Source organism: Stegodyphus dumicola, chromosome 5 (assembly GCF_044657685.1).
Source record: "Stegodyphus dumicola isolate Sdum_Otavi_A_Nest chromosome 5, ASM4465768v1".
In the NCBI taxonomy this organism is placed as follows: Eukaryota; Metazoa; Arthropoda; class Arachnida; order Araneae; family Eresidae; genus Stegodyphus; species Stegodyphus dumicola.
The window spans coordinates 213,645,643-213,668,470 of record NC_140772.1 but is presented as its reverse complement, the minus strand read 5'-3'; the positions used below and the strand labels follow the sequence as shown (position 1 = coordinate 213,668,470).

Genomic DNA, 22,828 nt, shown 5'->3' with positions numbered 1-22,828 from the left:
GGACGTCATTAAAGAGTCGAAAGTAGAAAAAATAACCAAAACGCTAAACTGCATACAAACTATTTTTGGCCTTACACTCCAGGGCATTCAAAATAATTCTGAGGATAAAATTTGGGGAAACATAGTATCAACAAATTTTTGCGTTGGCACAGATATGCAGATGCTATGGAATTTAGAATCGTTAGGAATTACAGATTCTTATAAGTTATCAATTGCAGATGAGAATTTGATAAAGCAATTTGAAGATAATCTGAGGTTTGTAGATGGAAGATACGAAAATTGTTTGTTATGGGGAATAAAGCCAACAGATTTAAAAAATAACTTTTGTCTTGCTAAAAAAAGACTTGAGGACTTAAAAAACAATTTCGAAAATAATGAGTGGTTGGCAAATGAATACAAGGACATAATTAAACATCAACAGAGTAAAGGAATAATTGAAGAATGTTCTAGAGATGCGAAGGAATATTTCATGCCACATAGAGCAGTTGTGAGAACCGATAAGAATACTACTAAAGTTCTCGTGGTTTTCAATTGTAGTTCGAAAGCGAAACTAAATCTCTCTTTGAATGATTATTTAGAGACTGGGCTGAATTTGAATCCCAATGTACTTGATGTTATTTTAAATTTTAGGAAATTCAAAATTGCATTTTGTGCTGATATAGAGAAAGCATTTTTGATGATTGGAATTTCAGAAGAGGATAGGAAATTTTTTATATTCTTGTGGTTATCAGAAAATACAAATGAAGACTACAAAATAATGCGTATGCCACGTTTGCCGTTTGGTTGTAAGTCATCGCCATTTATTTTAAGTGCAACAATAAAAAAGCACTTAAAGCAGTACAGGAATAATAAACACGAATGTGTTGAAATGTTGAACTCTGTTCACTGTATGTAGATGATTTATATTTTGGGGTAAATAGTGTTGAAGAGGCATTTAAGCTGCCTTCTGAAGCTGTGTCGATTTTAAAGGATGCGAGTATGATTTTGCGAAAATTAAAAACTAATTCTGAGACACTGAGGTTGTTATGGATGCAGAATGGACTTAGTGATGATACTTGTACTTCTGATTGTCAGTTGAAGGTTTTAGGCTTGAACTGGAACCCAGTAAATGATAAATTTTCTATAGATATAGCAAGATTAATGGATAGTTTGAAGAGCACAAAGCGTTATGTTTTGCATGTTGCAGCAATGATTTTTGATCCAATTGTTTTTGCAACTCCATTTCTTGTTAGGATTAAGTGTTTGCTACAGGAAATTTGGGAACATGGTATTGTTTGGGATGAGAAATTGCCAGATGACCTTAAAATCAAGTGGACTAGCTGGTGTTCTGAGTTAAATAGCTGAAGGATATTTCAGTTCCGAGAAATTTATTTGTGTGTTGTGATAACTTAAATTCAAAAATGGAAATACACGTATTTTGCAATATGTCTCCCATAGCTTATTGTGTTGTAGCATATTGTCATTACTTAAATGATAAGGGTGACATTTCTGTGTCATTTGTCATGTCGAAAAGCAGCGTAGCTCCTTTAAAGAAATTGACGTTGCCACGATTGGAACTAATGGCAGCAGTCATAAGAGCTAGAATAGGAAAGTATCTGGGGGAGGTTTTTAAGAATCTTATTGATAAATTTGTGTATTGGACTGATTCCTTAATTGTCTTGTTTTGGATAAAGGGTTCTGCGAAACAATGGAAACAATTTGTCAGTAATAGAGTGGTTGAAGTGCAGGAAAAATCAGATCCCAGGTCTTGGAATCATTGCAGGGGAAGGGAAGATCCTGCTGATTTAGTTAGTAGGAGTGTGCCATCTCAATGTTTATTGGGAGGTGATCGTTGGTGGTGTGGTCCATATTGGCTAAAAGGAAAAGATAATTTTTTCCCTAAGCATCCACTGAAGGATATCCCACTGGAAGTAGTAGAAACTGAGAGAAAGACATGTGTTGTGCATACTTCTGTGATTAAGAATTTTGTGATTGATGAACTGCTTCATAAATATTCTTCTTGGACAAAAATTTTACGAGTTATAGCTTGGTGTCTCAGATTTATTGCCAATGTGAAACGATCATCAATAACAAGGACAAAATAAAATTTTCTCCAGACTGTAGAGCTAGCCATAGCACATTCTTGGGTAATCAAGTCTGTGCAAATGCAAGAATTTAGTGAAGAAATCGATCATTTGAAAAAGAGAAAACTGGTGAGTCCTCGGAGTAAACTCAATATGTTGAATCCATTCTTAGACGACGAGGGTATTCTAAGAGTGGGAGGACGACTAAGAAATTCTAGCATCGCACAGAATGTAAAATATCCAATCATTCTGCCTAAATCACACTATATTACAGAACTGATAATACGATATTATCACCTATCTTCATGGAGGATATGTGAATATAGGTGATATCACCTATCTTCACGGAGGAGAACTGATAATACGATAATACGATATTATCGATACCTATCTTCATGGAGGAGCAAAAATGCTCCATTCAGAAATCAAGCAGAGATACTGGATTATTAATGCACGAGCAGCTATTCGAAAGTTCATTCATAAATGTGTAACATGCTGTTGACACAGAAGTGAGCTGTCATATCAAGCAATGGGCGATCTTCCAGCATCCAGAATGAATCCCACAAGAGCTTTTTCGAAATGTGGTGTGGATTTTTCGAGTCCTTTCCAAGTTAAACCGAGGAAAGGGTGCTGTGTTCGGACAGTGAAGATCTATGTTTGTGTTTTTGTATGTTTTAGTACTAAGGCAGTGCATTTAGAACAAGTTGGAGACATGACGACAGATTCCTTCATAACAGCTCTAAAACGATTCATTGCTAGACGTGGAAGACCGGAGGAAACGTATAGTGATTGCGGCACTAATTTTATAGGTGCCAACAGACAACTGAAATCATATCGTTCGGACCAAAGGGTAGCTAGATACTTAACAGAAGAAGAAATTAAGTGGAATTTCAATCCGCCTTCTGCGCCGCACTTTGGTGGACTGTGGGAAGCCGCAGTAAAGGCTATGAAATATCATATGAGAAAAGCAATTGTTTCTCAAGTTCCAGCTTTCGAAGAATTTGCTACTTATCTAGCAGAAATCGAGGCATGTCTGAACTCAAGACCATTAGTAGCGATTTCAAGTGATCCAGATGATTTTTCCGTGATTACACCAGGTCATTTTTTAATAGGAACATCATTAAAGGCTATTCCGGAACCAAATGTGTGCGACGAGACACTAACACTTCGCAATCCTTGGAAACTAGTTCAGCAAATGTCACAGTCCTTCTGGAGGAAATGGTCTAAGGACTATTTGACACAACTGCAAGTTCGCACAAAATGGCATCGTGTTTCAGCAAATATTAAAGTAAATGACTTAGTAATCATTAAGGAAGATAACACACCTTCCTTAAAATGGAAACTGGGACGTATCACCGAAATTTACCCAGGTAATGATTACAGAGTTTGTGTTGTAAAAGTAAAAACTGCTGATGGTGAATTCAAGAGACCCATTCACAAATTGTGTTACCAATACACAGTTAAGTATCGTGAAAAATTTTGAACTTTAACTTGATATTCATCGATATTCATTTAAATTTTCTAAGTTTTAATGTTATTGTACATATTCATGTTATTAATTTTATGTAATTTATTGTTTACATTTATATGTTGTTTAGGCTTAGTTACTCATTTATAAGCAAGAACTATTTAATCTAGAACTTATATGTTTACTAAGAATAATATTAAGTAATAATTTCATGTAAGAGGTAGTTTGATGTCCTGAACGGTCATCCATGGGGAGTATGTTGAGATCTCCCATAGAGGGCGTTGTAGCACTCCTCAACTGTGTGAGAAAAGTTTCGATTTGAGAGAGAGTTGACGTGGGTTTTGAGAATGTAGTGAAGAGCTGTGTAACGCGTATTTGCTATGTAACTGTACTATGTAATATAATGTAATTGGAACTACTCTGATATGTGCCCTCAAGTAGCCAAATTTCTCGCCAAATATTTTTGGCGAGAAACTTCATGCTGCTACTATCTAAATTTTTTGTGTACATTTCGAACTTTAAGCCTAAAATGTCTCCAAAAACACGGTTTTCGCACATGCAAAAACTACGTTTTGAACACACGATTTAAGCTAAAAATCCAAAACAAAAACAAAAAATTTAGATAGCAAAATCGTAAAGTTGCTAACCAAAAATATTTGACAAGAATACATGTACACAGCGACATGTTTTAACTTTAAAAAAATCTACGAATGGCATACTGTAGGCAATGAACGAATCTATGAACTACGCACACCTCACTTTAGTAAATTAACATAACAACAATAAATTTCAAAGAATACCATGTACACAGCGTTCTGTTTCAACTTTAAAAAACATCTACAAATTGCACAATCTACACTAAAATCAAGAAAATAAACTAAAATAAATTTCAGACAATTCAAAAAACAACAATAAAAGTGGAAATTCATACAAAAAACAATGAATATAAGATTCTACAAAATAAAAACAATAAAATAAAATGCACTTACCATAATGAAAGCTTCTTTTAAAAGCAGAAATATCTTCCTTCCTATCTTCTCAGATACAGAGCATACAAAGTCCAAAATACATTCATTAATAAAATTTCGCCAGTCACACAACGTCTCTGAAGAAAACTTCCACGATTTTGCTATATCACATGCCTTCCTATGATTCAAAATTTCAAAAGTAACAATAAAAACTTCCTCCAACGTTAACTTGCTACACGAAAACCAAGATCCAAACCTTAAACTCCGCTGACACCCACATACTTTATTAGCAACAATTTTACTGCAAACCCACACAAGTCTATCAGAAACACCTTTTTTCGTCCGAGTTCTCGTATCAGCTCCGCATTTCGGACACATCAAACTCCGTTTCAAAAGTCCCGACTCCCACAGAAATTCCAAAAATACACTACGATCCCCATAAATACATCCGTGAACAAAAGACTCGTTAACAACGCCAACATCGTACCTTTTCATACTAAATTTACGCTGCACACAATCTAAAATACGCGGCTGAAACCTTTCCACCACGTCTTTCATCGCAACATAGGCCATTTCAAAAACACATGCGACACGAACCAACTAGCAATTTAAACTACTCCACCAAAAGAATTTTCAACGTCGACATGGTTGCCATACAACACGCAATCGCGCCAAAAACCAGCGCAAAACACATATTGCCACATTTGGTGAAATTAGGGCGTTTATCAGAGTTGTACCATGTAATTAAATGTATTTATTTAAAATGTGGAGCAATTTTGAAGGAGCACACTTCACAACTATGCTTTCATGGTTCAACATCATGATTCGCCGGTTCATATCATGTGACCCCAAGTGATCTCTTATCTCACGTAAACTATGCTACAAAAAACTAATTCTCTCAGTAATTATCTACATTAATTTCAAGTTAAATTCTTATTTGGAATACAAGTTTAAATGCAAGAATTATTTCAATTCGTATGAATAGCTTACTCAGAAATTATGTAAAACCGCATTGCTTTACTTCGCTAGTGCATTCTCATTAGAATTGTTGAATTTAACCCTTGATTTTGCCTTTTCTATATTTTCGCCTTCGACTGAGCAGTATGATTGTGTCCTAATTGACTTAATTACCTCGAATGGTCTTAGGGCATAAAATTTAACTATCTTGTAAAAATTCTATGTAATTGTATGCCAGTATTGAAAGTAACAATCAATCTGATAAGAAATGGCTGCGACTTGTTTTGAAAATGAAGCATTAAAGGTTACCAGCGAAGATATTCCGTTTGGCATCAGTTGTACCATTATTGGCGGCTTTATCGTTTGCGCCGGCAAAACGGAAAAGTACCAAAAATTGTTACAATATGGCATTTCAGGGTTGTAATGGTATAAAGATTTATATCGTATAACTATGTTAAGGTTTCTGTAATACTGAAAGATTTCATAGATGACCTGGCTGCTTCATCAACCACAATTATCTTTCTTGTTATGCATGCATTATCTTTCTTTTTCTTCTGTGTTTGTTGCTGGGTAGGTCTCCTTGAAGCTTATGTAGAACATACTTAAGACATATACCACCAGTTCTAGACATTTTTGCCCTTCTGTGAAAGTGGCTTCATCTGAGAATATAACTATCAGTAATGTGGTTAGTGCTATTTTGAATTTGTTCTTTCATACAGTTTGGAGGGGGGAGGTAATTAAAATTAAAAAAAAAAAAAAAAAAAAAACAAAGGCTGAAATATTTCAATCTTAGTTGCCATTAAGAATTTTTAGCAGTTTCAGTAATCAGTCAAAATACTATATTATGATAGTTAATGTTTAAAATTGATATTTTAACTGCTCATAGATATTTAAAAAAATTTTGCATTTTTATAGTGATGCTTGAAGCAGGTCATAATGTGCACTTTCATTGCTAATATTCAAAAATGTTCTTAGCCAATACGTGTATCCTGTGGTCTCGAACTGTAGGAAAAGCTTAAAAATCTGATTATATTGCATAAAATAAAACAGTAGCAGTTGCTTTCTTCTGTAAGCAATTTCTGCAATTTGTATAATTTAAATAGAATAAAATCGTTTATCACCCTGTATTTTTACAGAAGTTTGTAATTATCAACTTTATCTTTGCCACTGTAAAATCAAAATTGTTTAAATTTGAACTTAATAATCCATGTCTTAAGCATAAAATGATTAAGAAGAAGACAAATAAGACATATTATCATATATTACATTATCATAAGGTTTTCAGAAAAGGGTAAAATAATCAAAGGTTTTTGGTCACAGTCAGTAAGATGTAGTCTTGGAGGAAAGGAAAAATAATATAAAGAGCAATACTTTGCATTTATTTGATACTTATTTAATAATAAAGATGTAATTTTGAATCTGTTTGTTATAATTTTGGTACTTTCTGGTCATTCACCCCTCAAATTTCGAAGTACAGAAAAATATTGCCATGTAACTACGCAATTATAGCCTATGCATGCATGCACATATCATATATGCACTTGTTTACATGTGGAATTACATGCTTTAATATTTAGCTTCATGTGCTAAGCATTACCTAACATCTGTAAAAATGTAAATACCAGCTATATATAGATTTTTTTTCTTTTTTCCTGATAAAGTTTTTTATTTTTTATGAAATGCTTTCTTTTATTTTTTATTTATGAGTATAATAGTATCTGTGAACCATAAAGATAGCCAAGCAAAACTTTTTCACCAGTTCACTAAATCAGCAATGAGTTTGACAATGTTTCTGGAGAGACGATGCCCTCATAAAGTGGCTTTAATTATCTGATGGGAAGTGAAAGGTTAATAATTAGATACATCCTTGTAATCTCTTTGTGATAAAGAAAATCGCTTTTATAAATTTTTAAGTATATTTTGCAAATATGTGTCTTGTAATAAAAGATTTCTGTTGTTTTTATATATTTCATTTCTACTATAAATTTTAATTGAAATATTTTGATACAGAGGGCCTTCAGAGGAACGTCATTTATGCCAGTATTGTGACCGAGTATATCCTTCAAGGACTAACCTTTCCAGGCATATTTTTAGAGTTCATCGTGTACCTGCTAGGAAAAGTAAGCCATGTCCTGACACATTGAGTAAGTTGTACTTTATCCTAAAATGTGAACCTGTTTGATGTGCACTTCACTGCTAGCCATCTAGAGTGTAGCACCCAAGGGATGTTGAAGTTATTCTACTGGGCAAATAGTTTAAGATACAGAGGCAAATTGATTAAAATTATTGCCTCATTCGACTTGCAGAACACAACGAAATCAGTACTTTATGTAGCTGCCTTAATAGGCTGTTACTGCTGTAATATACTTTAGTGAAAGAAAGCTTTCAGTGTGAGCTTGAGATATGTGTTATGATTCCATGTGTTGTTAAAGTACATCTGGCAAAACCGTGGATGGCATATGCTAGGCCACTCATTTGCCAGTCATCAACCAATTTGCCAACTCATTTGCATCATAAATGCCTTTGAGTACTTTGGTATTATTGCAACCACCTTGGTAGAAGTCGCCAAACTATGGCACCCATGCTCATAACTATTCTTCACGTAACCATATCGATAACTGTAAGTTTGAATAAGCAATATAGCCATTTTTGTATGTGCTGTTTTGTTTATATTAGAAGCTCTAAAGGAAAATTGTGATATTTTTGGTCTTTAGCTAATTTTTGAAATATGCACTTCTGAGATTTACCAGCAAATGAAGAAGGTTCTGTGAAATTTTTACAGGAATGTAATACAATCACTCATTATTATATTATATGCATAAAATGCCTATCCTCTCATTTGGTGTGTGATGAGGCTGATGTAGTCATTCCCATCTGTCGGTCCAACCCTCCTATACCTACTGATTCTATATTTGCATCACTGTGACTTCATTTTATGTAATTTTTTAGAAGAATAATCTGCAGTCCCAGAAAACCACAATTCTTCCTCTATTGAACTCAGAAGTATACTTGAATAACTTGTTTTTCCCCCAACAAAGCATACTGAAGCTTTTAGGTACTCTCCTGTTATTTGTACCGTATTCAGAAATATATGCATGTGTATATGTAAGTATGTGCATATGTGTGCATACACTCACATACATATGTACACACATATACACATGCATACATGAGCATATACATCCATACATTGTGTTTGACTAATGCTTACTTGTCTGACCTATAGTCAGCCCAAGCCCACGAAATTCCTCGTGGCAAGGAACGCAAGATGTGTCTGTTGTTGGCAGCAGCCTTCCTTGAGAACCTTATAGGTGACAGTGCGATTTAGCTCAGTTCTGGCCCCAGTTTTGATGGAGAGCATCCTGGGGAGGACAGGTCCGAGGGTCTTCTACCACCAACCTCTCGAGAAGACTTTCGGCTCGCCGCTTGTTTGGAGTGCCCCAATGCTGCATGGACACTATACATTTTCAAACATCCATGCCTTCTTTGGGATTCGAATCTAGACTCTTCAGCATGACAGTCAGCTATACTAACCACTATACTGGTTGGGCAGCACACATCCGTACATACATCCGTATACACATACATTTCTGAATCGGGTCTTGATAACAGAAGAGTACTGCTTCCTATGTAAATAAACAACAAAAAACACATTATTTGATTATCCTTTAAAACAGTTTTCTGTTCTTTTTTATAACGTTTCTGTGTAGCATTACTGGCACATTGCATTCATTTGTACGTAGGCTGCAATAGTAATCAGTCATGCATCTTTTCAAGGTCTCCACATGTAGAAAATTTCAAGCCTCTTGAATGCTTTCTTTTGGTGCTACATTTTAGATGGTCAGTGATGTATTTTATACATCAAACATGTATGCAAAATATGTCAATTTTTAAAGGCATTCATTTATGCAGAATATTTTAATCTTTAAAGACAGAGTAATTTCAAATTTTGTATATTATTTCTTTCATTTATATTGGAAATTTGAAACCATTAATTTATATTTTAAAAGCACTTTTAAATTACAATATTGTCTAAATTTATAAATGTCTTTATTAAAAATAGTACTGCTTAGTGAAATAATGTAATTATTAAATATTGCTAATCTATTCTACTTACTAATTTATTCTTTTGTTATATATGTGTGAATGTATAATACACACATACAGAGGAAGATCTCCCCCTCCTTCATTTATCCCCCCCCCCCGCCTAATGGGCTATACATCCGAAATTCTCTTCAGAATTGCACGAATACTGTCAGTGACAAAATAAGTATAGTGAAACATAAACTTATTGTTTTTCTGTAGAATTTTTCTTAACTATAAGTTTGTCATTTTTTTGTATTGCAGATAATTTTTAAGTCTGATCTAGCATAAATGACAAAATTTTGTACTTTCTAAGTATCCTCATCCCTCTTTCAAAAACTGAAAACTTGCTGGTGACTAAATTTTCATCAAGCTAATACACACAAGGCCACAGCCATTTACAAAATGACAATATGCTGAGAATTGCATAGAAAATAACAAAATTAAAAAATCAAGAAACACCTACCTTTTTATGAAATTCTTAAGTTATTTGCATTCCGTGTGCAAGACGTGTTATCAGAGTAGTTGTTCCCTCGGTTAGAGCAAGTGGTTCCTGGCTCCATTCTGCAGCAACATGGTGCTCCACTACATTGGCATAAAAATATATGCCAGTATCTGAACCATAGTCTACCTCATCGCTGGATTGACAATGCTGGGTCAAATGATATGCCATTTCTTTGTCAACCACTGATATCCCCAGATTTAACCTCTTAAAATTTTTTCCCTATGGGGTTTCGTTAAGGACAAAGTGTTCATGCGTCCATTTCCCCAGGACGTACAGCAACTGAAGCAGCAGATAGCTGAAGTGCTCAAATCATTAACAAAGGATATTTTATCACAAGTGTGAAACTGGAATACTGCGTAGGTATTTGCCATGCCACTCTAGGGGTACACATAGAACATCTACAGAAACTTGGATAACTGTAAATTTGATTTATCAAAATAAAATAATTACAACTTTTGCACTTATGCTTTTTTTTTTTTTTTTTTTTTTTTCATACCATTAAATATGAAACACCCTGTATAATTATGTAGCAGATGTCACATCATTCTAACCTAATGTTGCAAAATATATTTTTGGCAGGAAGCAACCTGCAGTTTTTAAAGTAATAGCAAAGATGGATTGTTAAGAAAGTTCTATAATTTCTCTAGCATCATAAATATCATCGCCAATTTCTGCATGAAAATTTTCACACTGCCTTAACAAAGGTCACTATTAGCTGCTACCACAATTATTATTATTATTATTACAGTCAAAAGTCATTAATCCGGACTTGTTGGGACTTTGGCGATTCCAGATTATCGATTTTTCCAGATTATAGATAATCAGTTTAAATAAAGAACAATTATGATCTAATGGGTATCAAAATTTACAAAAAGGAAAAAGCTTAATATGTATTTGTTAACTTTACTAAACATTTCTTTCGATGTAAGTTGTTTAAGTTGCTTCGTTTCATGTGATAATACTTTCTCTTTAATTCTATTAAACAGACTTAATTTCTTGTTTAGTTACAAAGTTCCGCTGTTCAAGTCCTATAATTGCCGAGTCGAGAATACCGACTAATTTGTGAATCGAAATTTTTTCGTTTTCATTAACCTCTGCGTCACTTTCTTCACTATTGGAAGCGAATTATGATGATGAGGAACTTGATTTAAATCATATCAAAGACGGAGTACATCGAGATGAAATACTACATTTAGTAAGGAATTATAAGCCAAATAAAAAATAATAATCTGCCCTGAAGATAAGGATAGTGCTGACAGATCAACTTCCAATTCATTGCGCGCCGCGTCGTTTCCCTCCCCCCGCAGAGCAGCGTGAAATTGATAAACATATTTCAGAATGATTAGATCATCAAAGGATATGCCTTTATCCATTTTTTTCAGCAATTCCACTTTCTGTTTAATGTACTTCGAAACATACTTTCGCTTTATAGATCCTTTACATATTAGTAAATATATATCGGAAATTCTATTTGACATAATCAAAAGTTCAAGCTTACTTTTATAAAATTGCTCTAACAGTCTGCAAAAAATAATAAGCCGGATCCAATTAGAAGATTAAGGAACAACGCAATCTGCAACATTAACTGAATTAGATAATTTTAGCTTTATACCGTCCGTTATACATTAAACGCGCATGCATAAACGTATTATGTGCATGCACACATGCATATTCGCAGACGTAAAGGTCTTATGCGCACGCGTAAACACCTATGCACATGCGTCAAAGTGACGCATGTGCAGAAAGTTTGTAGCTTTGAGGTCCGGATTATAGATCATTCCGGATTATGGGTGTCCGAATTAACGATTTTTGACTGTATTTGGCTGTCATTTGTTGCCATGCTACAGTATTAATCTAAGAGGGTTTTGATTCTAATATGTTTAAATTTATTGCCTCCTTATCATTTAACTTAGTGTATAATCTTGGATATTTATGCTCTGTTTTGTCTCTATACATATAAAAAAATGAATAATAGATATATATATGGAAACATGAAAAAAGTTATACTTAAAACAGACTGCAAATTTATTTATAGAACTTTAAGTAATGAGTTTAACTGTTACACAGGCTGATTGTGTAAGAAAGCATCTTTACTTCCATTTCGCATTACATAAAACTTTACAAATCATACAAATATCCAGAATATGTGAGGTAGTTTATTTTGAATTTCAGTATTTTAAAATTTTTACTTTTATTCCATTAGATTCATAAAATGTTTAAAAGGTACACCCCTCTGTATTGCCTTGTAGAAAACACAATAGATGACCTTATATCTTACCTGTATTGTTATAGTACATATAACAATACAGGTAAGATATAAGATATAAGTTATATAACAATACAGGTAAGATATAAGTTATATATAGTGTATAGTTATATCTTACCTGTATTGTTATAGTGTATAGTTATAGTTATAGTCATTAGCAGAGACATAAATCACAAATACATATGTGGATATTTATGAAAATAGATTGTTTTTTAATTATAGTCTATTTAGTAAAATTTTATATCTACCTTTTTTAGCCCAGAAGGGCTATTAATTTCATTTTGGCATTTTGCATTGAAAACTTTAAATTTTGGTTCACTTTTCAAACTGTTGCCACCAAATGTTACAGCCCTGTATTGTATTTAAAGAAATTAAATAATGAAGAATCTGCATAAATGTATGCATTTTTCTCACACTGTGATAAAACAACGGTACCTAGAGCCATAAAATTTTGAAAAACTTATGTTTCCACCTGAATTTGGGCATCTGAAAGCCAAAATTAGGAATTTGTTATATTATCTATTTCATATCTTGTAAAACTTTAACAAATTTTTTATCAACAAACTCAATGATTTCAAAGCGAGCAGTGGCAACACTGTACAGAATTTTTTTTTTTTTTTTTTTTAATCTCCAGCTCGTGAGACTATGTATCGGAAATTCTAAAGGTATGCTGATTTTAAAATTACTTTGCGATATTGCTGTTGAACTGAATTTCATGGTTTAAGTGTGAAGAACATGATATTTAATAAATAAAGGTAACCTGCAAAACATTAAAAAAACGCCCCTTTGGGCATAATGTAAAATCTGAAAGCTTTCAGATTTTTTTTTTAAATAAGATAGTTAGTTAAAAAGGGGAAAGACTCTTATTTATATATCTGATTCTAGCCAGTGTTGAAATTTAATTAAAAATTGATCCATGAAGTAAGAAAGAAAAATTGAAATAAAAACTTAGAAAATTAAATAAATATATTCTAAACTTCAGAATCTAAATTATCTCTCTCTCTTTTGGGGGGGAGGTAGTTCTTTAATTGTAATATATAAACCGATACCGCTAGAGAAAAGAATTTTGAAACATAAAATGCTGAAAGTATTAAAATAAAAGCACATCACTTTTAAATTTTGTTGTTTCAATTCAGTTCATTTATATAAGCTGCAGGGTTTCAAGAATCTTCTCTTAATTCTTCGGGGTTTTTATTCACTTTTTTAAGGTTATGAATAGGAAGACTTTTTTAGAATATTACTGAATTGGGTTTTTGGAATTCTGGATCATTTATTTCTTTAGCTTTAGTATCATTTAAATAAAGTAGTACTACTGTTTCTTCTACCACTTTTTTTCCCATTTATAATTAGATAATTTAGTTTCAGTATATTAACTAAATTACCTAATTTCCTTTACTGTACTCAAGAAAATGTAGTCTTTTTTGTTAAGCACACTTAGATTAAACTCAGTATACTAAACTAAAGCATACAGCTAATATCCTTCTATCTATTTTAGCAAATGAATCCAAAGGAGCAGTATGTTATGAAGAAGGTTGTGATAACCAGAAATTTAAAAGCACAACAGAGCTGAGAAATCATCTTGTAAATAAGCATAATTTTATTTTCCAAGTTGTGAAAAATGAATTGGAAACTGAGCAGGAGTTCATCACATGGAAGAAGAATGTGGAAGAAGCTTGCAATATCAAATGGGTAAAGCAAGCTGCCAAAAAAAAAGCTTCTGGTTGTACTGTTGTGACATATATATGCCATCGAAGTGGCAAATTTCGTAGTAATGGTGCTCGTCGCAGGGCGTTGAAATCTTGCAAAATAGGACACTTCTGCACAGCTTATTTGAAAGTGATTATATTGCAAGATGGGAAAGGTTATCAAGTAGAACTTTACCCAGATCATTATGGCCATGATGTCTCCTCCTCAGAAGACAAAAAAGTCAAAGTTCAAGTAAGTACTTGCAATTATTTTTAGGGAAAATAATGTAGTTATGCAAGTAACTTTACTAATACACTCATCATTCTTTTTTTTTTTTTTTTTTTTTTAGCTTTATATTAAGCTTGAGTATATTACTATTTTTCCTAAGTGTTGAATAAGTGCTTTTTCTTACATGCTAAACTCGTATACAGAAAATAAAATTCAGATTTAATTAATCCTATAAACATGCATTTAAATAAGTTAAATTGAGATTACTCGAGAGGTATTAAAATAAACATAAATCTGTTGAAAGACACAATGACATGTTTAGTTCAGTACGAAGATTTCAGAAATGTGTAAATGAAAGTTACCTATATACACAGAAAATATAACAGTGAAATTTTAAAAAAGAAAGAAAGGAATGGGGGGGGGGGGTTACTATTCAATTTGTTGCTCAGAAAACTATTTCATATTTAAGTTCTGTTTTAGTTTTATTAATTTCACTCTCCAAATCTACTTATCAGTGTTCTGAAAAGCATTAAATATTATATATTTTATCTCATACTGCATTAGCATTATCTTTTGTTTCATACTGCATGAAAGGAATTCTTTGTAGTCTCTGAGTCAGAAAGAGCACTTGTAAGCATAATTTGTTGAATTGCTTTCTCATTGTTAGTACAGGATTCATTGTACTCTGATGGTTGATACATCACTGATGGTTGATACATCAGTGTCAGCAGATACATAATAGGGAATCTAATAAACTGTAAAATTTCATTCCATTCATTGAGAGTAATTTAATCATAGTTATCTCTGATAAATTTATGGCTTATCCACAAATTTATTGCTGTTTAGAAATTGAAATGAAAAAAAAAAATATCATACAAGGTTCAGCAGTTAAATTTGCCAGCATTTGAATTATTATTTTTTTTTATATATATAAGTTATTAGATTTCTAAGAATTTTTTTTGCTTTTTTATATATATTTTCAAATGTTTCTTTTACTCTGTATAAAAAATATTTATATAGATCTACTTACTAAAAAGTAGTAACGTGGAACATTGTAGTAATTAGATATGATAATGTATATTAAACAACATATTGACTGTTGAGGCTTTCTTGGATAACTGCATACAGAAATAAACTTTTTGCTTGCTGGAAATATTTAATTAAGTACCCTAAGCTCATCGGAATGTGCATTTGATCATATAAAATGAAATTTGTGCAACTCTTCTATGGCAGTTTATGTGTTACGGATCAAATGTGTATTGCTGTCTCATAACAGTTAATAAGTAATATTACCTGTAAAAAAAGTGAGCCAAACTGTAGTGTGTCTAGGCAAACTTGGTATCAGCTTATCTGATTAAAATTTTTAATATATATTGGATTTGGTAGGAGGGTATTTAACAGCAAATATTTAGCTGCATTCAGAGCATAAAAAATCACTCTGGAGCAGAGTATTTAAAGATATGAATACAGTCAAAAGTCTTTAATCCGGTCAGGACTTCGTCATTTCCGGATTATCGGATTTTCCGGATTATAGATCATCAATTTAAATCTGGTAAGATGGCATGCGGAAATTATAAAATTAAAAATATGAAACTGTAATATATGAAATAAAGAGCAATTATGATCTAAAGGGTATCAAAATTTACAAAAAAAAAGCTTAATATTTCTTTGTTTACTTTATTAAACATTTCTTTCAATGCACGCATGCGTAAAGTATACTTTACGCATAGTCGAAATTAGAAAATTGCAACCAGAAAACTATTTGATGTGTATTCGTGATATTTATAATGACGAGGAATTTGATTTAAATCATATCAAAGACGGAGTACATCGAGATGAAATACTACATTTAGTAAGGAATTATAAGCCGAATAAAATAAAAACATCTACCCTAAAGATGAGGATAGTGCTGACAGATCAACTTCCAGTTCATTGCATGACGCCCCCTCCCCACAGAGCAGCGTGAAATTGATAAACAGGTTTCAAAATGGTTAGAGAAACAAAGGATATCCATTTTTGCAGCAATTTCACTTTTTGTTTGATGGACATCGAAACATGCTTTTGCTTTGTAGATCCTTTGGCAGCTCCAGAATCGGAAATTCTTTTTGACATAATCGAAAGTTCAAGCTTACTTTTATAAAATTGCTCTAACAGTCTGCAAAAAATAATAAGCCGGATCCAATTAGAAGGTTAAGGAACAATGCAATCTGCAACATTAACTGAAATAGATAATTAGATAATTTTACCATCTGTTATACATTAAACGCGCATGCGTAAACGCATATGCACATGCGTACACGCTATGCATTTGCAGAAAGTTTGTAGCTTTGATGTCCGGAGTATGGACGCTCGGATTAAAGACTTTTGACTGTATCAGAAAGTTTTTTGCTGGTTAAAATTTACAGTAACAGTATATCAACAAAATTCTAATTCTTTTCAAGAAACTTTTCTATTCAAAAAACAAATTTTCATAGGTGTTACTTTTACAAATTTTTATTGAAATCAAAACTATATTGTTAATATCAAGGCTTGATATATGAGTAATTTTTTTTCACAGTTTAACTAATTAATTAAGTCTTAAAAGTAGTTCTGTCCCTAGTTCCACCTTTGTTGGGCATGCTTTGTAAATGAGTTATACATAAAGTTTTACTTTTAGAGATATGTGTACTCCACATAAAAGATTCACTGGTTCTTATTACCATTTTATTTGCTTAGTCCAGAAAATATGTTATTTTTTTAACCTTTTAAATATTTATGGTACTACTCTTATAAGTGCCCTCAGGTCGCCAGATCGGGCTGTATGTGTTGTGCACTTATTTTTGGCGCGATTGTGTTTTCTGTAATGTTGATTTCTATGGCAACTTTTTTTATGTGGAAACCTGAATTTGCTAGTTGGTTCGTGTAGTGTGTGGTAATTAAGTGATTTATGACGTGTTGACAAAATTTTAGTCGCATGCCTGGTACAACATTTTTTTGGGGGTGGCTGGAAATTCTACAAGTATTTAGAAGAAGAAGGTTTTGAACATTTATTTGTGGATAGTGAGTCTGGCTCTTATATAAATATGATAGAGATGATGTGGCTGCATTTTAAAGCTATGTTGCCTACTTATAATTGGAAATGCGATTTTGTGTTTTATTTGGTGGTTCATATATTTTTCCATCGTTGTTCTGAGACAGGAGAAGATGCTTTTAACAAATTTGTGGTGAAATTGTTTTGGTGATGCTCGAAATTAGTATTTCTGCTGTTTGAAGAAGCATTTATTCATGGTAAGTGCATTTTATTTTATTCTTGTTCTTATTTTGTAGAATGTTATGTTCATTGTTTTCTTAGTGTGAATTTCTGTTGTTATTGTAGTTTTTTTTTTTTTTAATTATTTGAAATTTATTTTAGTTATTTTAATTTATTTTGTTGATTAGTGCAGAATGCATAGATTGTGTGATTCATAGATGTTTTTTATAAAGTTTAAACAGAACACTGTGTACATGGTATTCTTTGAAATTTATTGTTATGTTAATTTATTTAAGCTAGGTGTGCTTAGTTCGTAGATTTCTTCGCTGCATAAATTGTGCAATTCTGTGATTTTTTTTAAGTTAAAACATATCGCTGTGTACATGAATTCTTGTCAAATATTTTTGGTTAGAAACTTTACATTTTTTGCTATCTAAATTTCTTGTTTTTGTTTCAGATTTTTAACTTAAATTGTATGTTCAAAATGGGGTTTTTGCAAGTGTGAAAACCACGTTTTTGGAGACATTTTAAGCTTAAAGTTCGAAATTTAGGCAAACAATTTAGATAGTAATATGGCATCATGGAGTTTCTCACCAAAAATATTTGGCAAGAAATTTGTCGCCAAGTGAGGGTCTATATATATAAAAGTAGTTTCATATTCACTGGGCAGTGCTTGGTAATGTGTCAGATATCTGTCATTGAAATTAGTAGGAAAAAAAATTTTTGTTTTATTTATTTAAAGTTCAAAATTTCATCCATTCTGTTTGGTAAAGGTTTACAACCATGCTTGGTTACCAAGTGCCCTAAGAATTCTGTTTCAAGAACACCAAAACTGTATTTTGAAGCATTTAATTTAAGACTGTATTCATTTCATTTGTGTAGAACTTTAGAAGTTGTTTAAATTGTTATTTACAAAGTGCTTAATTTTCTGAGAATACTGGAATATCATCTAAGTATGTGTAACAAAAGTCTAGTTCATACATGAAATGTGGAAACATCCAAGCAACATTTTTTTAGTTCAAAATTTAAATGAGGAAATTCAGAAGACTGAAAGGAGTAATTACTGCTGTTTCAAATATGTGTTTTTTTGTAGACAGGTATATAGTATTAAGCACATGCAATATCAAATTTAGAAATCAGTGTTTTGCCATGAAGATATTGTGTAAAATCATGTATATGTGGGACAGAGTATGATTTAAAATGTGTAACTAAATTAAATGCTCTGTAATTTTCAGTTGGTCTAATCCTGATAAGCCTTTTTATGCATCACATGCTAAACGGATGATGACCAGTTACTTTTACACCATCAACAAATTTCCTATTATAACATATACAGTCAAAAGTCTTTAATCTGGACTCGCCAGGCGATTCCGGATTATCGGTTTTTCCGGATTATAGATCATCAGTTTAAATCTGGTAAGATGGCATGCAGAAATTATAAAATTAAAAATATGGAACCGTAATTTATGAAATAAAGAGCAATTATGATCTAAAGGGTATCAAAATTTACAAAAAAAAAGCTTAATATTTATTTGTTTACTTTATAAAACATTTCTTTCAATGCATGCATGTGTAAAGCATACATTATGCATAGTCGAAATTAGAAAATTGCAACCAGAAAACTATTTGATGTGTATTCGTGATATTTATAATGACGAGGAATTTGATTTAAATCATATCAAAGACGGAGTACATCGAGATGAAATACTACATTTAGTAAGGAATTATAAGCCGAATAAAATAAAAACATCTACCCTGAAGATGAGGATAGTGCTGACAGATCAACTTCCAGTTCATTGCATGACGCCCCCTCCCCACAGAGGAGCGTGAAATTGATAAACAGGTTTCAGAATGGTTAGAGAAACAAAGGATATCCATTTTTGCAGCAATTTCACTTTTTCTTTGATGGACATCGAAACATGCTTTTGCTTTGTAGATCCTTTGGCAGCTCCAGAATCGGAAATTCTTTTTGACATAATCGAAAGTTCAAGCTTACTTTTATAAAATTTCTCTAACAGTCTGCAAAAAATAAGAAGCTGGATCTAATTAGAAGATTAAGAAACAGCGCAATCTGCAACATTAACTGAAATAGACAATTAGATAATTTTAGCTTAGCTTATACCATCTGTTACACATTAAACGCGCATGCGTAAACATATTATGCGAATGCGTAAACGCATATGCGCATGCATAAAGCTATTATGTGAACGCGTAAACGCATATGCGCATGCGCAGAAAGTTTGTAGCTTTGAAGTCCGGCTTTGAGATTCTGGATTATGGACGTCCGGATTAAAGACTTTTGACTGTATTTGAATTCTGTTTTGCTTCATAGTAAATTTTATATCATAGTTATAAAATATGAATTAAGTCATAGAATATTCAAAAACAGTTTTAACTTCCACTTGAATGCTATACTCTGAATTTTCCAGTAGTAGCAAGACTTGGCAATGTGAGAGACATTCTTTGCCTAAGTCAATTAGTAACTCAAAATGAATGAGAGTCTACTCCTATTTTAGAGACCACAACTTAACACTTATAAAATACCATTTAATATTTCATTTGAGACTTAAAGGTTTAATACTATGTATTTTAGTTTTAGTATTGTTAATGGCAAGCAGTTCTAAAGTAGTGACACTTATTTGTTTTCCCCTTGGCACAGGAAAACAGTAAATATCATGTTTGTATGTTTATCATAAACATGAAATTTGTTTGAAACACTTGCTGCTCTTCCACTGACCATGATTTATTTTGGTAGAGCTGAATTTAGTTTTCTGGCTAAAAAGAGGCATGAAGAAACACACGGGCATCAGTTTTAAACTTTTAATGATAGAAGCAGTAGCCTATTTTGGCCTTATTTGTGTAATAATTGCGTTTCTGAATGTTTTCTTTGTAACCTCTGAAACTTTATCTGCTATTTGAGCTAGACAAGTTAGACTGCATCAGAAGCCAATAAAATTGTCTGCATATTGGAAGGAAGTCTTTGTATCTACAAGTATTTTTAGAAAATCGCCATGTATTTTGTTTGAGGATAACTTTTTCATTTATTTTGAAAGGAAACTAAATTTTTTCATCCCCATTTGTAATTCTGATAAAAGTTAACTGATTTTTTGAATTTCAAATTGAAAATCTGCTTTTAGTCTGTTTTTTGAAGTCAAATATTTATCTTTATCAGCACTAAAATGTATGTGATACATGTATTAAAAGTTAAGGTGTCTAGCTTTGCTACAGTATGTAAATACTTTTTTTTTTTTTTTTACCAGTAGGTAATGCCAATCACATGTTGTTTCACATTGTCTTAGCTGTAATATAATATGCGATTTTCAAATAGATAGTATTTTAAATGTCATACTGTTAATCTGAGCTGCAATAGCATCGTGCATCTGATATATAGTCATTTTCAAAAAGGAAAGTTTCTTTAAAAAGGAATATATATATATATATATGCAAGAAAAATTCAGGGAAGTGGTTTGCTTGGAATTGCCCACATTAGGAGAAAGAGCTAGTGCTTTCAGTCAGTAATAACTGACTGACTGAATTATTCGTTGACTTATTCGTTGGAATTAGTGCATAGACGTGGCATAAATGCAGGGAAGGGAAGAAAGAAATAAACATGCCTTGTTTGCAGCTTTCTGCTATGTTTTGGTTGTTATGAGGAGATAGCCAGCAATTGTACATATTTTCAGATAATGCGGTACTTCACACCAGTGGTGTAGCAAGGTCTGGAAGCAAAGTTTTTATTCAGTTGGTTAAGTAAAAAAGGCACAATGTAGATTATTTTGCAGACAATTTTTTATGAATGGAAAAAATGAGTAAAAATGCCTCTTTATTAATAAGCCAGTTTAATATATGATGTAAGAAATCTTTTTTTTTCTTAAAGATTTTTCTAGTGTATAACTTTATTTTTGTTATAATAGAATTTAATGAAAACTAAATTGTTTACAAGTTTTGTTGTTTAGTCTCTTAATCCAATAAACTGTACTTCAACATGGTACTTAGAGTCTCGTCTTCCTAATTTTTTGTTTTGCAAATTTTCAAACTATGTCATCAAAATCAGTATCTTTAGGTACACTATTTTCAGTTAACAAAATGGCTGAGCTCGAAATTCGTGCTTGATTCCTAGTGTGTCTGAGATAATTCTTAATTGATCTGAGTTCGAAAAACTATTTTTTGAACTTTGGGGGTTTTCAGAAATTTGACTTAGAAAGTTCAGTTTCTGTGGTTTTGATCACATTTTTTGGGTTCTAAGATTGCAAACTAATCTGATATATATTCCATGCGTTCGCAACATATATCAATTTCTTGTTCTTTTGTTCATCACATAACTGACGTTAACCCTTTCAGTTCTTGGTCCAAAATCAGTAGCTCGTCTGCAGCCTTGTGTCCGGGCATAATTTTTGTCCTTCTGGCAGTTCTACCATAGGAATGCATTGCATTGCTTCCTTTATAAGGTCATTTCTTTTAAAAATGCGTTTAGACTTCTCATTTTGATAATAGCCTTCTAGAATTTTATTCCAGTTATCTGTAAAATACTTTTGAACATAGTTGTCTTCTTCTAAGACATTATTTCATAAACGTAAAAACATGAAATCATACATTGCAGGCAACAGAGCTTGAGCTACTCCTCTGGTTTTGTTCATTTCCAAAGCATCATGCAGTTCCACAGTGGCATTGACAGTCTTCTTAAAGCACTTGAACACATAATTAACAGCTTCATGGTGAACACTCTATCTTATTTCTAAAAGTTACTTACCTGTAACTTCAACATTTGTCAGAAAGATTGCCTATCTATGCATAGAAGCTGAAAAAAACACTTACAAACTTTATAAGATTCCCAAAAAGGTCACACATAATAGAACTGTTGCAAAAGATTATGCTTCACACAGATTAAGAAAGTGGTTTTTACAAGGTACAAACAATGCTTTAGAACTGAGTTCATAAATCCTTGCTACAATACTTAAACACACTCACCATTGTAGATGCATCATATCCTTGTTCTCATCACGTTGTTATATCTAGATTAAATCCCATTCAATAACCTTTAAAATATCTTTCGTTATGTCAGCGGCTTTCTTCAAACAAACTTAATTGACCTGTTAAATTATAGGTATACAGTTTTATAATTATGTTTGCAATATGAATATAATTCTAATATAACTACTTTTCAGATATTTTTTTTTTTTTCATATGTTAGGTTGCCAAATGCTTAAATAATCCTGTCAGAGGAATTCTGATAAGTACAACTGGAGTTCTTTTTGAGAATGGAAAGTATGAAGCCATTAAAGGATCTGTAATAGCAGTTGAAAGGTAAGTATTCCAATAAGTTATTTTATTTTTTCTTTTAATCCTGCTGTTTTGTAATAAAGCATTTTTAATTA

At 32.2% G+C, this 22,828-nt stretch overlaps 1 protein-coding gene across 2 annotated transcripts in view; it reads left to right on the top strand.

Moving 5' to 3' along the window:
- The window catches only part of LOC118190319 (uncharacterized), a 74,914-nt gene that overhangs the window by 14,404 nt on the left and 37,682 nt on the right, over positions 1-22,828 (top strand). The window contains exons 3-5 of one of the 2 annotated variants that reach the window (XM_035361016.2): positions 7,467-7,576; positions 13,806-14,248; positions 22,645-22,757. In XM_035361016.2, the coding sequence (XP_035216907.1) occupies positions 7,467-7,576; positions 13,806-14,248; positions 22,645-22,757 (666 nt within the window). Of the gene's footprint in view, positions 1-7,466; positions 7,601-13,805; positions 14,249-22,644; positions 22,758-22,828 lie in introns of both variants that reach the window. The other variant, XM_035361015.2, reaches the window with a different exon arrangement.